This window comes from Arvicola amphibius, chromosome 4, assembly GCF_903992535.2.
Source record: "Arvicola amphibius chromosome 4, mArvAmp1.2, whole genome shotgun sequence".
Taxonomy (NCBI): domain Eukaryota; kingdom Metazoa; phylum Chordata; class Mammalia; order Rodentia; family Cricetidae; genus Arvicola; species Arvicola amphibius.
In genome coordinates this window covers 62,138,329-62,152,588 of record NC_052050.1, presented here as the reverse complement: position 1 = coordinate 62,152,588, position 14,260 = coordinate 62,138,329, and the positions used below count along the sequence as shown (strand labels likewise).

The window sequence follows — 14,260 nt, the reverse complement described above, 5'->3', positions numbered from 1 at the left end:
AAAATAAAAAAAAAAATTAAAAAGTCTCTACATAAAAATTAATAATAAATTTAGTAGTAAAAAATGTGTTTGTAGGAACAGTAAAACAACAATAGAAAGAAAACAAGGAGATTCAAAAATCTATAGGCTATCAAGAAGAAAATGTTTTATATTAATGAGAGTAAACTTTTTAAAAACCACTGCCCACTAAAATAAAATTGAAATGTTTATGAGCTGATTTGCTTCAATACATAGAAAGCAAACACCTGGGACTGCTTCCCGCTTGACTCCATGGAGAATATAAGAGCAATAGACAATTGGCAGGTATGCCCTCTCTCTTCCCTCCTCTAACTCCTCCCTACCCAATTTTTCTTCCCCTCTCCCTCCTCCTCCTCCTCCTCCTCCTCCTCCTCCTCCTCCTCCTCCTCCTCCTCCTCCTCCTCCTCTCCTCCTCCTCCTTCTGAGTTCTTTAAAATACCCTTTAGATATCGTGTTGCTAGCTTTCTGATGGAAGCCATGACTCTGTAGACAACATGGAGCTGCATACACACATCTGAGCCTGCCTCCTCTCGCTGTCCCCTCCCTTAGATGTCTGTGGACCCTGCATCTGAACACAATTTGAGCAGACATGTCCAATCACACAAGAGTGACTCACTTCATCCTCATGGGCTTCTCAGATTCCCCGCAGCTGAGGTTGGTGGTCATCCCGTTTTTCTTGCTTGTCTACACATTCGGGCTCCTGGGGAACATCTCCATCATCGCAGCTGTGATGAGAGACAGTAGGCTCCACTCCCCCATGTACTTCTTCCTGAAGAATTTATCCCTCCTGGACATGTGCTACACTTCAGCCACCATCCCCAAGGCAGTGGTTATGTCCTTCACAGGCTCGGGGCTCATCTCCTATCTCGAGTGTGTAGCACAGCTTTACATGTTTTTCACACTTGCATGTACTGAATGCTTCCTGCTCACGGCCATGGCTTATGACCGGTTCCTGGCCATCCTCAGACCACTGCTCTATGGAACCATTATGAGCCACAAATGTTGTGTTGCAATGGTGGTCACTGCCTGGGTGAGTGGAGCCGTCTACTCAGCCTTCCACACTTTCAACACCTTCTCCCTCCCCTACTGCGGACCCAATGTTGTTGAACACTTCTTCTGTGACATCCTTCCAGTCATGAGGCTGTCCTGCACTGATTACCACCGCAATGAGGAGGTGGGTTTTGCTGTCATCAGCTGCATCATCATGAGCGCCTTTGCCCTCACGGTCCTCTCCTATGTGGGCATCGTGTACACAGTTGTCCACATCCCCTCAGTGGATGGCAGGTGGAAGGCCTTTTCCACCTGCTCCTCTCACCTGACCACAGTCGTCTTGTTTTATGGAACTGGAAGCTTCGTGTACCTGAGGCCTGCCTCTCGCTACTCCCCGACCCAGGGTCGCCTGGCATCTATTTTCTACTCTGTCCTCACTCCGTCTTTGAATCCAGTGGTCTATTGTCTGAGGAACAAAGATATGAAGTTTGCTCTGCAGAAACTTTATTGCAGAAAAAAATACTGAGTCCTCCAAGACTACAGTGTGTGACCCTCATGGCAGTTGCTGGAGCCATGCGTTTCAATGCCCCCCACAACACACACACCACATCACACCCATTTTCCCTTCCTGTGACTCTTGACACTGCTGACATGGCCATTTGTGGAACCTGCAGGAGGCCACCACAGTCCCTGCAGTGACCTTCCTCTCCAGGGGATTATATACTGTCTTCTTGCTTCCAGGGGCACCCAGACCCATGAGTGCTATCTACACACAGATCCACACATAAATAGTAGCATTTCAAAATTCAAACTATGTGTCTCAGAATCTTCTAAGAAATAACAAACTGAATATCTTAAATAAAGTGAGAAATTATACCTAGTAGATTCTTGAGACAGAAAGACAAACAAGAAAACTATATGTCAGCTACCAGAGATGTCTGTCCTATATTCATCTGGAGAAGCTGTTTGGTGGTTGGTGTTCAACCCTATGCTGACCTGCTTTCCAGATGCCCAGGCTTCTACTACAGGATGACCTAGACAGCTCACTCAGTCTTGTTCCCATCTCTGTTTGCAGAGCCTGAATTTATACACAGGGAAATGGCCAGCCAGCGGGGCTGTTTGACTCCCTCTTCCCAGGCTCTGGGAGAACTCTCAGGAGCACAGGTTTTATTGAGTGGCTCTGAAGTCCCCACATGGAATAGACTTTCTCTCCCTGTATTTCTGTGTGTGTGTTTGTGTGTGTGTGTGTGTGTGTGTGTGTGTGTGTGTGTGTGTATCTCCCTCTATTTCCCTGTGAATAATACTACTGCTGGATTCCCATCGGATGTCTCTTACTGATCATAAAAGGGATTTTACTATGTCAGCCCTAAGAATGCTCAGCACAGTTCTCAGATGGACCTTTTGAGTTTTGCATGCTTCAAGGACAGCGATTCTCACTGCCAATGTCACTGTCTCTCTGACAAGCTCTGCAATGTGATCTTATCACAGACCTTTGTCTCTTGGTTTTGGGCTTTGCCTTTGTGTGTATGTATTTATAACTGGACACTGTCTACTCCCTGATGAAATATTTAAGTTCCTTTGTAATTAAAAATTTACTCAAATCAGTTTATGAGAAATGTGGTTTTGTTCTGTGTATTGTTCTGTGGTGCTGTTTGATCTCCTCCTTTTCCTGCCTCTGATTCCCAAATGTGGGATTATAAGAACTCCCAATGGTTTAGTCTTCAGTAAGAAATATGAGTCCTGTTTCTTACTTTATGACAATCATGGCACCCCAACTCAGTATCTTGGGGTACTTATCAAATTTTGTTTCTCAAAACTTACATTAGTGCTGGGTGCTATGACTCTCAAGTCAAGCACCTAAAATCTGAAGTTTAAAATTAAGGAAAATAAACTTTCTTAAAATCTAGGTGGTGGTGGCACATGCCTTTAGTCCAAACACTAAGAATCAGAAGAAGAAAGAGCTCTGTGAATTATGTCAGCCTGATATACAGAGTGAGTTGCAAGAAAGACCAGGCTACACAGAAAAATTCTGTCTCAAAAAAATCAAAAAACAAAAAAGTAAATAAAAAATAGAAAAGAAAACTAACTTTTTCTCTGTATAATTTGAGGCTAGCCTGGGCTACATGAGACTCCATCTCTTAAAAAAAAAGGAATTTGATGAATATACACCTCACTTTTGAAAACCATCAATATTAATCTTCAAGCGAAGAGCTTTTGTCTGGTACAGCTATGATTACATTGAAAAATCAATATACCATAATAATAAACTCAAATACACTATAAATTATTTGTTAATGAAACATATCATATAAAAAGATGTTTTTCTAGAATTTTCAACAAAAAAATGTTTTTATTTTTTAATATGTTATTAATTTGATATGTTATAATAGTAATTATTTAATTGTACCCCTTTTCACTTAAATCCATTTAGTTTTTTTGAAAACTTCCTACGTGCACACTGTATTCACATCATTTCCACCCCTACCCTTCTCCCTATCCAGGTCTCTTATTTAGACAACACTATAACTGAGATTTCTCAGGTACTGCTTTACTGCCCTGTCCAGAGGACACGACCTCTCAGCAGGTGTACCAGTTCTCTGTGTCCTGACATCTTTATGCCCCCTCCACACTTTTCCTTGACTCTTAGGTGTAGGTTAAGCTGCAGACGTAACATTTAGGACTGGCACCACAGGGTCAGCTGTCTTCTGCATTTTAAAAGTCGTGGATTTCTTAGTGACTAATACTGGAACAAAGCAAACTGAAAGTTTGAGATAAAAACACCTGCTCAGCACTCATTTTAAGAATGAAATAGCTTCTATGGTGATATGCAAGAAATTCATCAGTATGGCTATAGGAACTGGCCTTTTCAGGCTCCCTCTCCTCAGCTGCCCAAGGAGCTAACTGGGGGGCGTCTCCCTGGAAACCTGGGAACCCCTCTAGGGTCAAGTCTCTTGACAACCCTCAGGTGGCTCCCTAAATTAAGATATATGCTTCCCTGCTCCCATATCCACCCTTCCTGTATCCCAAGCATCCCATTCCTCCGAGCTCCCCCCATTCTCCCCTTCACACTTTTCTCTCCCCATCTTCCCTTGGCCCAGTCTTGCCCATCCCTCAAGTTCCCAATTTTTGCCTGGCGATCGTGTCTACTTCCAATATCCAGGAGGATTACTATATCTTCTTTTGGGAGTTCACCTTCTTATTATCTTCTCAAGGATCCCAAATTATAGGCTCGATTTCCTTTAATTATGGCTAGAAACCGATTATGAGTGAGTACATCCCATGTTCATCTTTTTGGGTCTGGGTTACCTCACTCAGAATAGTGTTTTCTATTTCCATCCATTTGCATGCAAAATTCAAGATGTCATTGTTTTTTACCGCTGAGTAGTATTCTAGCATGTATATATTCCACAGTTTCTTCATCCATTCTTCCACTGAAGGGCATCTAGGTTGTTTCCAGGATCTGGCTATTACAAATAATGCTGCTATGAACATAGATGAGCATATGCTTTTGTAGTATGATTGGGCATCTCTTGGGTAGATTCCCAATAGTGGAATTTCTGGGTCCTGGGTTAGGTTGATCTCGAATTTCCTGAGAAACTGCCACACTGCTTTCCAAAGTGGTTGCACAAGTTTGCATTCCCACCAGCAATGGATGAGTGTACCCCTTACCCCACAACCTCTCCAGCAAAGGTTATTATTGGTGTTTTGGATTTTAGCCAATCTGACAGGTGTAAGATGATATCTCAAAGTTGTTTTGATTTGCATTTCCCTGATAGCTAGGGAGGTTGAGCATGACCTTAAGTGTCTTTTGGCCATTTGAACTTCTTCTGTTGAGAATTCTCTGTTCAGTTCAGTGCCCCATTTTTTAATTGGGTTAATTGGCATTTTACCGTCTAGTCTCTTGAGTTCCTTATATATTTTAGAGATCAGACCTTTGTCAGTTGCAGGGTTGGTGAAGATCTTTTCCCAGTCAGTAGGCTGCCTTTGTGTCTTAGTGACAATGTCCTTTGCTTTACAGAAGCTGCTCAGCTTCAGGAGGTCCCATTTATTCAATGTTGCCCTTAATGTCTGTGCAGCTGGGGTTATGCGTAGGAAACGGTTATCACCATAGAACCTCCACCTGGCGATAGATGAAGAAAATGACAGAGCCCCACATTGGAGCACCGGACTGAGCTCCCAAGGTCCTGATGAGGAGCAGAAGGAGAGAGAACATGAGAAAGAAAGTCAGGACCGTGAGGGAACCTCCACCTGGCGATAGATGAAGAAAATGACTGAGCCCCACATTGGAGCACCGGATTGAGCTCCCAAGGTCCTGATGAGGAGCAGAAGGAGAGAGAACATGAGAAAGAAAGTCAGGACCGTGAGAGAACCTCCACCTGGCGATAAAGAAAATGACTGAGCCCCACATTGGAGCACCGGACTGAGCTCCCAAGGTCCTGATGAGGAGCAGAAGGAGAGAGAACATGAGAAAGAAAGTCAGGAACGTGAGGGGTGCGTTCAATCATGGAGACGGTGGGACAGAACTAATGGGAGATCACCAACTCCAGTTGGAATGGGACCGATGGATCATGCGACCAAACCCGTCTCTCGGAATGTGGCCAACAGTGGGGGCTGACTGAGAAGCAAAGGACAATGGCGCTGGGCTCTGATTCTTCTGCATGGACGGGCTCTGTGGGAGCCTTCTCAGCTTGGTCGATCACCTTCCTGGACCTGGGGGGAGTTGGGAGGACCTTGGTCTTAGCATAGAGTAGGGAACCCTGATGGCTCCTTGGCCTTGAGAGGGAGGGAGGGGAGGTATGGGTGGAGGGGAGGGGAGGGAAGGGGAAGAAGGATGGGAGGGAAGGGGGAGGAGGAGGGGAGGAGATGGAAATTTTTAAATATAAAAAAATAAACCATGAAAAAAAGAATGAAATAGCTTGATGAAAGTGTGAACATTTTTATATCACAAATGATGACTTTTAAGTAGAGCTTCCATATGCACTGGGAGAACGACTGTAGCTCGCTGTGCTGTCCTCTGTACTTTGCTGAAGGGCTCTAGAGCTGAGCTTACACTCTTTGAAGGATGTGTGTACATACTCCTAGATTATAGACCTGTTTTATCAGCACGACCCGGAATTCTTCCTCAGTCTTAAAAGGTCACAGACCTCCATTTCTTTCTGGTCCATTATCAGAGCTTTCTTGGATTTGTTTATCATTTGGAGTCTTGTTGTATCACCTTACATTTTGTGAGGCACCATGATCCTTTGGGTCATCTAATCCCTTGTGCCTTAGTGTGTTCTGTGCACTTGAAGACATGCAAACACTTGGCTTTATAGGTGGACTTTGAGGATAGGTGCTTCAGGGTCAAGTGGAGATAATACGGGACAGCCAGAGTGTGCATTTAATCTCTAACTAAGGTGCTGCCTCTGCTTTGTTGTTGGGTAAGGTGACCTGCTGGATTCCGTTATCCAATGAGACCAAAGATGGAACTACTTATGCGTCAGGTGGAATTACTGGCTGGGACTGTGGTCCACTGGACAGCTGTTTACAGACATTCATTCTGGTTGCAGGCCAGGCATAGACGTTGGGTGTAGAGGCACTGCTACAAAGATCCTTATAAAATCCAGTTGAAATTTGCTTTGTATCGAGCAAGCCCAGGTCCTGTCCTCTCTGTGAGGAGGTGGCACTCCTGCCTGGGGGTGACTGTGGGACACTTCATCAAGAAGAGCCACCATCCAAGTTTCCAGGTCAAAGTCTGGCCACTGTGCTTCTCAGAAGTGTTCAGAAAGGAGTCACCCTGTGAGTGTGTGGTCACTTCATGAACCTTTGGTCTGAATGGAGAGGCTGTTCTCCTCATGAGCCTGGCCTGTTTGTGGTAGACCTCATTTCTCATTTCCACCTGAAGTCAATTCTGAGTTAAAAAAAAAAAAAAGTCATTAGAGTCAAGATTGCTTGCTCTGCTTGTTCCATCATCCTTGAACTCTGTGAGAGAATTCTAATTAAGCCCATGGGAAAGAACCTTTTGCCCATGAGAAAAGAGCACACTAGGGCTGGAGAGATGGCTGTTTTTAAGAGCGTTGCTTGCTCTTCCAAAGGTCCTGAGTTCAATTCCCAGCAACCACATGGTGGCTCACAACCATCTGTAATGAGGTCTGGTGCCCTCTTCTGGCCTGCAGATATATACACAGACAGAATAGTGTATACATAATAAATAAATAAAATTTTTTTTTAAAAAAAAAGAGCACACTATATAGTAGAAAGAATACTGCTGATGCCAAACCTCAGGAACATCAAGATGGAAACTGAAGCTGCTCACCCAAGGACAGGAATGGTCTTGTGGTTAGATACTGACTGAGCATACGTGCTGTACTTTGTTCTCTTTCGTGTAGAAGTAAGCTCTAAAGGAAACTCCAGCCTGGTTGGAATTCACCAACAGACCTCCCGGATCTATCCTGTGCTTTCTGTCTCAATTTCTTACAATCTGCCATTTCCTCAACCTTGCACCCCCTTCCAGATACTTCACCCAAATTTGTTGGAGCAGGCTCCAACACCTGTTTACTTATCATACTTCTCTGAAACGTGAGATACAAAAAGTCTCTCCATCAAGACACGAGAGACTGATAGGATTTGTTTTGTTTTCATTGACGTGTGCCAAGCCCTTGGTACCATCCCCATTCCTAGCACCTCTATTCTTGGCACTGTGTTGAAACTCTGTTAGCAGTAAATGCTTGTTCCTAGGCTTTTTTCTTTACTGTATGGATTTAGTTACAAGCAGAAATAAAATTTAGTTTTATATCATGTTTTCTTACTATATAAAACTACTGTAACTAAACCCACTTGATGGGGTAGTAATGGTCTCTTCAAATATGATGGTGTGGGGAAAGGGATGTCCACATGAAGAAGAATGAAATTAGACACTTACCTCACTCCACATCCAAAAATCAGCCTAAATGAATTGCATGATTAAATATAAGACCAAATAGTAAAATTACCAAAAATTACCATGGTTTGGGCTGAACCTGATTTGGAAGGGATGACACCAAACCACAGACAACTGAGCAAACATGGTTGAGTAAGATTATATCAAACTAAAAAAATCATGCACAGTGAAGGAGGAAATCAATCCAATGAGGCACAAAGGAAAGGAAATGTTTGAGAACTTTATATTGAAAAGGAACAATGTTAACACATATCCCTAAGGTGACTTTGAGTATGCTTCCTGTGCCTATTGGGCTGCATTGTGCCTATTGCAGCACAAAGCAGGACAAGGCAGAAATTGCAAGTGGATAAAAGAGGAGATAGTAGGTGTAGTCAGAGAGATGCCATGTAGCCACCACAGGAGACAGACGCACCTGAACCTTGCCAGTAAACCAGAGCCATGGGACGATACACAGATTAATAGGAATGGGTAAATGTAAGATGGATGAGCTGTCTAGAAAGATGCTTAAGTTATTGGCCAAACAGTATTGCAAATAATATAATTTCTTTGTGATTATTTTAGGTCTGGGCAGCTGGGAAAATATGAGTGGCCTCCACCAACAGGCATATAATCCTTATGTAAATTGAAACAGTCATCAAAAATCTCTCCTCCAAAAAAAAAAAAAAGGCCTGGACCAGATGTCTTCAGTGCAGAATTCTACCAGAACTTCAAAGGAGATTAATACCAATACTCCTCAAATTATTCCACACAATGGAAACAAAAGAAACATTGCCAAACTCATTTTACAAGTCTACAGTCACCCTGATACCCAAGCCAGACAAGGGCACAACTTAGAGAATTACAGACCAATGTAATTGAACATGAACATCAACGCACAAATACTCAATAAAATACTAGCAGCTCAATACAAAAACTCATCAGAAAACTCATCCACAATGACCATGTAGGCTTCATCCCAGAGATACAAGGATGGTACAACATATTAATATCCATCAATGTAATCCACCATCATAGCAAACAGAAAAAAAAACAAATAGCCGGGCCGTGGTGGCGCATGCCTTTAATCCCAGCACTCGGGAGGCAGAAGCAGGCGGATCTCAGTGAGTTCGAGACCAGCCTGGTCTACAAGAGCTAGCTCCAGGACAGGCTCTAGAAAGCTGCAGAGAAACCCTGTCTCGAAAAAAAAAACAAATATTCATCTCATTACATGTTGAAAACTTTTGACAAAATTCAACACCCCTTCATTATTAAGGTATTGGACAGAGCAGGAATACATGGAACATACCTAAACATAATAAAGGCAATATAGAGCAAGCCAACAACCAACATCAAAACTAAATGGAGAGAAACTCAAAGCAATCCCACTAAAATCAGGAACAAGATGAGCTGTCCACTCTCTCCATATCTATTCAACATAGTACTCAAAGTCCTAGCTAGAGCAATAAGACAACAAAAGGAGATCAAGGGGATACAAACTGGTAAAGAAGAAATCAAATTTTCTCTATTTACTAATAATATGACACTATACATGAGTGACCCCAAACATTCTACCAGGAAACTACTACAACTGATAAACACCTTCAGTAATGTAGTAGGATACAAGATTAACTCAAAAATTCAGTAGCCCTCCAATATACAGATGATAAATGGGCCAAGAAAATAATCAGAGAAACATCACCCTTTACAATAGCCACAAATAAAATAAAATATCTTGATGTAACTCTAATCAAACAACTGAAAAACTTCTATGACAAAAACTTTAAATCTTTGAAGAAAGAAATTGAAGAAGACATCAGAAAATGGAAGATCTCCCATTTTCTTGGATAAGTCGGATTAATATAGTAAAAATGGCAATCTTGCCAAAAGCAGTCTACAGATTCAATGCAATACCCATTAAAAATCCAAGAAAAATTCTTCACAGACCTCAAAAGGACAATAATCCACTTCATATGAAAAAAAACAAGTATAGCCTAACCCTAGCCTTAACCCTAACCCTAACCTATCATTTACAATAAGAAACTTCTATAGGCAGAATTCTTAACTTCAGACTCTAATATAGAGCTACAGTAATGAAACTAGCTTGATATTGCCATAAAAACTGACATGTGGATTAATGGAATCTAACTGAATAACCTGATATCAATCCACACACAAATGAACACCTAATTTTTGACAAGAAGCTAAAATTATAAAATGGAAAAAAGTAAAGCATCTTCAACAAATGGTGCTGATATAATTGTATATCAGTATGTTGAAGAATGCAAATGGATTCATATCTATTGTATGCAAAAAACTCAAGTCCAGATGGATCAAAGACTTCGACATAAAACCAACTACACTGAACCACATAGAAGAAAAAGTGGGAAGTACCCTTGAATACATTGGCACAGGAGACCACTTCCTAAATAGAACTCCAATAACACAGACACTGAGAGCAACAATTAATAAATGGGTCCTCCTAAAACTGAGAAGCTTCTGTAGATCAAAGGACATGTTTAACGAGACAAAATGACAGCATGCAGAATGAGAAAAACCTTTGCCAACCCCATATTTGACAAAGGACTGATCTTCAAAATATACAAAGAACACAAGAAATTATACATCAAAAGACCAAATAATACAATTAAAAGATGGGTACAGAACTAAACAGAGATTTCTCAACAGAGGAATCTCAAATGCCCAAAGGCACTTAAGGAAATGTCCAAAATCAACAGAAGAAATGCAAATAAAACAGCTCTGAGATTCCATGTGACACCTCTCAGAATGACCAAGATCAAAAACTCTGATGACAGCTCATGCTGGAGAGGATGTGGATTAAGGGGAACACTCCTCCAGTGCTGGTGAGAGCGCAAACTTGTAAAGGCGCTTTGGAGTCAGTATGGCTCAGAAAATTGGGAATCAATCTACCTCAAGACCCAGCAATACCAATCTGAGGCATATACCCAAAGAATGCATATTCACACCAAAGGAAATTTGCTCAACTATGTTCATAGCAGCATTATTCATAATAGCCAGAACCTGGGAACAACCTAGATGCCCCTCAGCTGAAGAATGGATAAGGAAAACGTGATGCATTTACATAATGGAGTACTACTCAGCGGTAAAGAAAAAAAAACAATGACGTCTTCAAGTTTGCAGGCAAATGGAGGGAACTACAAAAAGCCATACTGAGTGAGGAAACCCAACTATAAATATAATATGTGTTCACCCATAAGTAGATATTAGACATAAAGCAAAGGACAAACAGCCTACAGGCCACAATCCCAGAGAACCAAGGTAACAAATAGGACTCTAAGAGAGACAAAAGAGGACTCTAGGAGAGACATACACGGATCCATATAGGAAGATAAAAGAAGACAAGATCTTCTGAGTAAATTGGGAGTGTGGGGTGAGGAGGGAGGTGGAAGGAGAGAAGGAGGAGGAAGGGGAATGGGAAAAAAAATGTACAACATATTCCTACCCATGTCCACCAATCTAGATGTATTTAAAAGAATGATAGATCCTGTTGTACATGACAGATAAAGAATTAGCTGTAAGCTTCAATGGGTCATTTATGGAATGTAATAGTAAGCCTACCATTTAAATGACATTGTGAATATCTGTAAGGCAAAGCAAGGCTTTGGGGGAATCACATGTTTAGTGTCACAGATGACAGCAGCAGTTATAAGAGCAAAGTGGTTGATGCTTCTAAGTACCCTAAGAACTTGGACAAGGAAAATGGTGAGTTCATATTCCATAATTTCACATTTATGGCCTACATAGAATACAGATATTTTTTGTCTTAAAATACATATCTGCCTCATGGAGCCTCAAGTCTGAGATTTCTGAAAAATCAAACCACAGTTTTCTTATACCAACTGGTATTTTCATGTAGCCCCAGGAAACATTTTTTAATTACTCTAAGATGACCCATAGGGACCTGGAGAAGTCTTAGTCAATGGTACCTGACAGGAACCAAACTTATTCCCAGAGCAAGCTCCCCAGACATCTCAAAGCATGCTATCTGCTTTCCCAGATGAACTGGAAGTTGAATCACTTCAAAATATTTGAGACATGCAAGGGGAATCAGACAGCTTCATGCATCCACACATCCAGCAATTCCTTTCAGGGCAGCTGAGTTACCACCTGAGACACTCCTACTGTCCGTTTCACCGTTGATGACCTTTGGACACAGAAAGTGAGCATCATTCCTCCAGGTAAGTGCTGACTGAAATAAAAGAAAATAAAAAAACATATCCTTTCTGATTAATTGCAAGTTATATGGTCATCATGTATCCATCAACTTGCTCTTGTTTTAGGAAAATTGAAGGTCTATTAATTAGAGAAAACTTTTTATGAAAAAGATGAGCATTTGTATATCACAACTTCTCTGAGTATGATTTCACCGCTGGTTCTTAGTATGTCATCAACTGGGCACAAGACAGAATATGTGGTGCTGCCTTTCAGGCTTGTTTACATATTGGAATGGCAACTGCTGTAAATTACGGTCTCTCTAAATTGTTCAAGTATCTTCAGTCCAGCTCAGAATATTGTCAAGGACCTGATGGGAATGCTGAAAGTTTAAGGCATTCTTGAAAAGGGAGTGAATTCAAGGTCAACTAAGTAATAACCTTGACTTAAAACCATCTTCTCAACTGTATTCACATATATTAGTGGTTGGCTGTCTGAGTTGGCAGGAATCATGAGTTACTTTCTCTGATGCCTGGCACTCAGAAGTAGAGCCCGGCCTCCTGTGGAGCTTACAACCCAAGTAGAACTGGAAGTAACTGTGCCATCATAGGGTGAATTTTTCTCCAAAATGAACCAAGTAGGAAAGATCAAACAGAAGCCAAATTTATTGGGAAGGTTCAGTGCACCAGTTGCTTTTAGTTACTGTCAGGGCCTGGCAGAATTTTGTTTAAGAAGGACATTTTCCATCCATGTTAGACATTAGATTTCTGAGGTTTGGAGTCATTGAATAATTGTTGGTTGGCTGTACATAGAGTGCCTCGCTAAGGTCAGGTCAGCGTCCCTGAGGTCGGGTCAGCGTCCCTGAGGTCGGGTCAGCATCCCTGAGGTTGGGACAGCATCCCTGAGGTCGGGTCAGCATCCCTGAGGTCGAGTCAGCAGCGCTGATGTCGGGTCAGCATCCCTGAGGTCAGGACAGCATCCCTGAGGTCAGGTCAGCATCCCTAAGGTCAGATCAGCATTCTTGAGATTGGGTCAGCATCCCTGAGGTGGAGTCAGAATCCCTGAGGTGAGGTCAGCATTCGGCCTTTGTGGAGGTGATGAAAGAATGAAAGAGAAAACAGTGTACCTTTATGTGGAAGGCTGAGGTGGCAATATAGTGAAAATAGCTCTAGTGTGTCAAGAGCAGGAAGCAAAGCAGGAGACAGAAGGAAGAACACAAGCATTGCAATTGCAGACAACTCCAAAAAGAGCTCTCCCCCACAAGACACACCCATCATTGCTCGCTGACACCTGAGCTGCTTGTATTCAGGCATCTCACCTGACCCTCTCCAACACCTAGAAATACTCTAATCAAAAGGCACAAAGATACTTAGTGCCAAAGTGTGACCTCTTAACCTCTGGCTTGACTCTATTCTATTTTGAAGGTCAAGTTATATTTTGATGCATGTTTTTATGATTTTGGGGTTGCTGAAGCACCATATGCTCTTTTGAAAGTATATTCACATCCAAGTTCGAATATAAATGAGTCTGCTCTTAAGCTTTGGATGCATCCATTCATGAACAAACAGCATCAGCTAGGAAGACATCAGGGAAAGTGTGAGGAAATAGGGTTAAGGCCAATGCAGATTTAGGCTTGACCAGCAAAGACTTTGGTTTTCAAACCTGAGCTCCAGACTCTACTGAGAAAACACTTTCATTTAAATATGCATACAGGTGCCTCATCCTATACTGAGGGCATCTTTTGCTACCTGCCTATATATTTTCAAAAGGATGTAGGCTCTGTATAAACAATTTATAGGAAACTGCACAGTAACTTGCTGGAGGCGCATACTGTGCATCTCAGAAAATTCAATTTTTAACTCAAGGCCTGCTCCTGAGCAGATTCTCATACACGCATATGTGAAGACTGACCCTTGCTGTCCGCTTGACTGTTTTAGAGTCACCTAGGAGACCAATGCCAAGAATCCTAGCATTCCACTTTCCTTTGCTTCTGGGTCTGCATTGTTAGCTACTCTACCCTGCCATGCCTGGCAGATGATGTTGGATTCTGTCTTCTAAAATTTCATACCCAAATCAAGCATGTTGGTGATAGAAATGGTACAGGAACTAAGACTGTTTTTAATAACTCATTCACTATCAATAACGTAAAAAGTTTATGTTTTC

The 14,260-nt window shown here is 41.9% G+C and overlaps 1 protein-coding gene across 1 annotated transcript; it reads left to right on the top strand.

Moving 5' to 3' along the window:
• The first annotated feature begins 607 nt into the window (after window positions 1-607).
• Window positions 608-1,534, top strand: LOC119813484 (olfactory receptor 1019-like). Its single transcript, XM_038328830.1, has one exon. The coding sequence runs from the start codon at window positions 608-610 to the stop codon at window positions 1,532-1,534; it is 927 nt and encodes a 308-aa protein (XP_038184758.1).
• The last annotated feature ends 12,726 nt before the right edge of the window (window positions 1,535-14,260 follow it).

Bases quoted from the DNA above. Each gene is read 5' to 3' on its own strand.
- LOC119813484 (XM_038328830.1), top strand. From the start codon at position 608: ATGTCCAATCACACAAGAGTGACTCACTTCATCCTCATGGGCTTCTCA.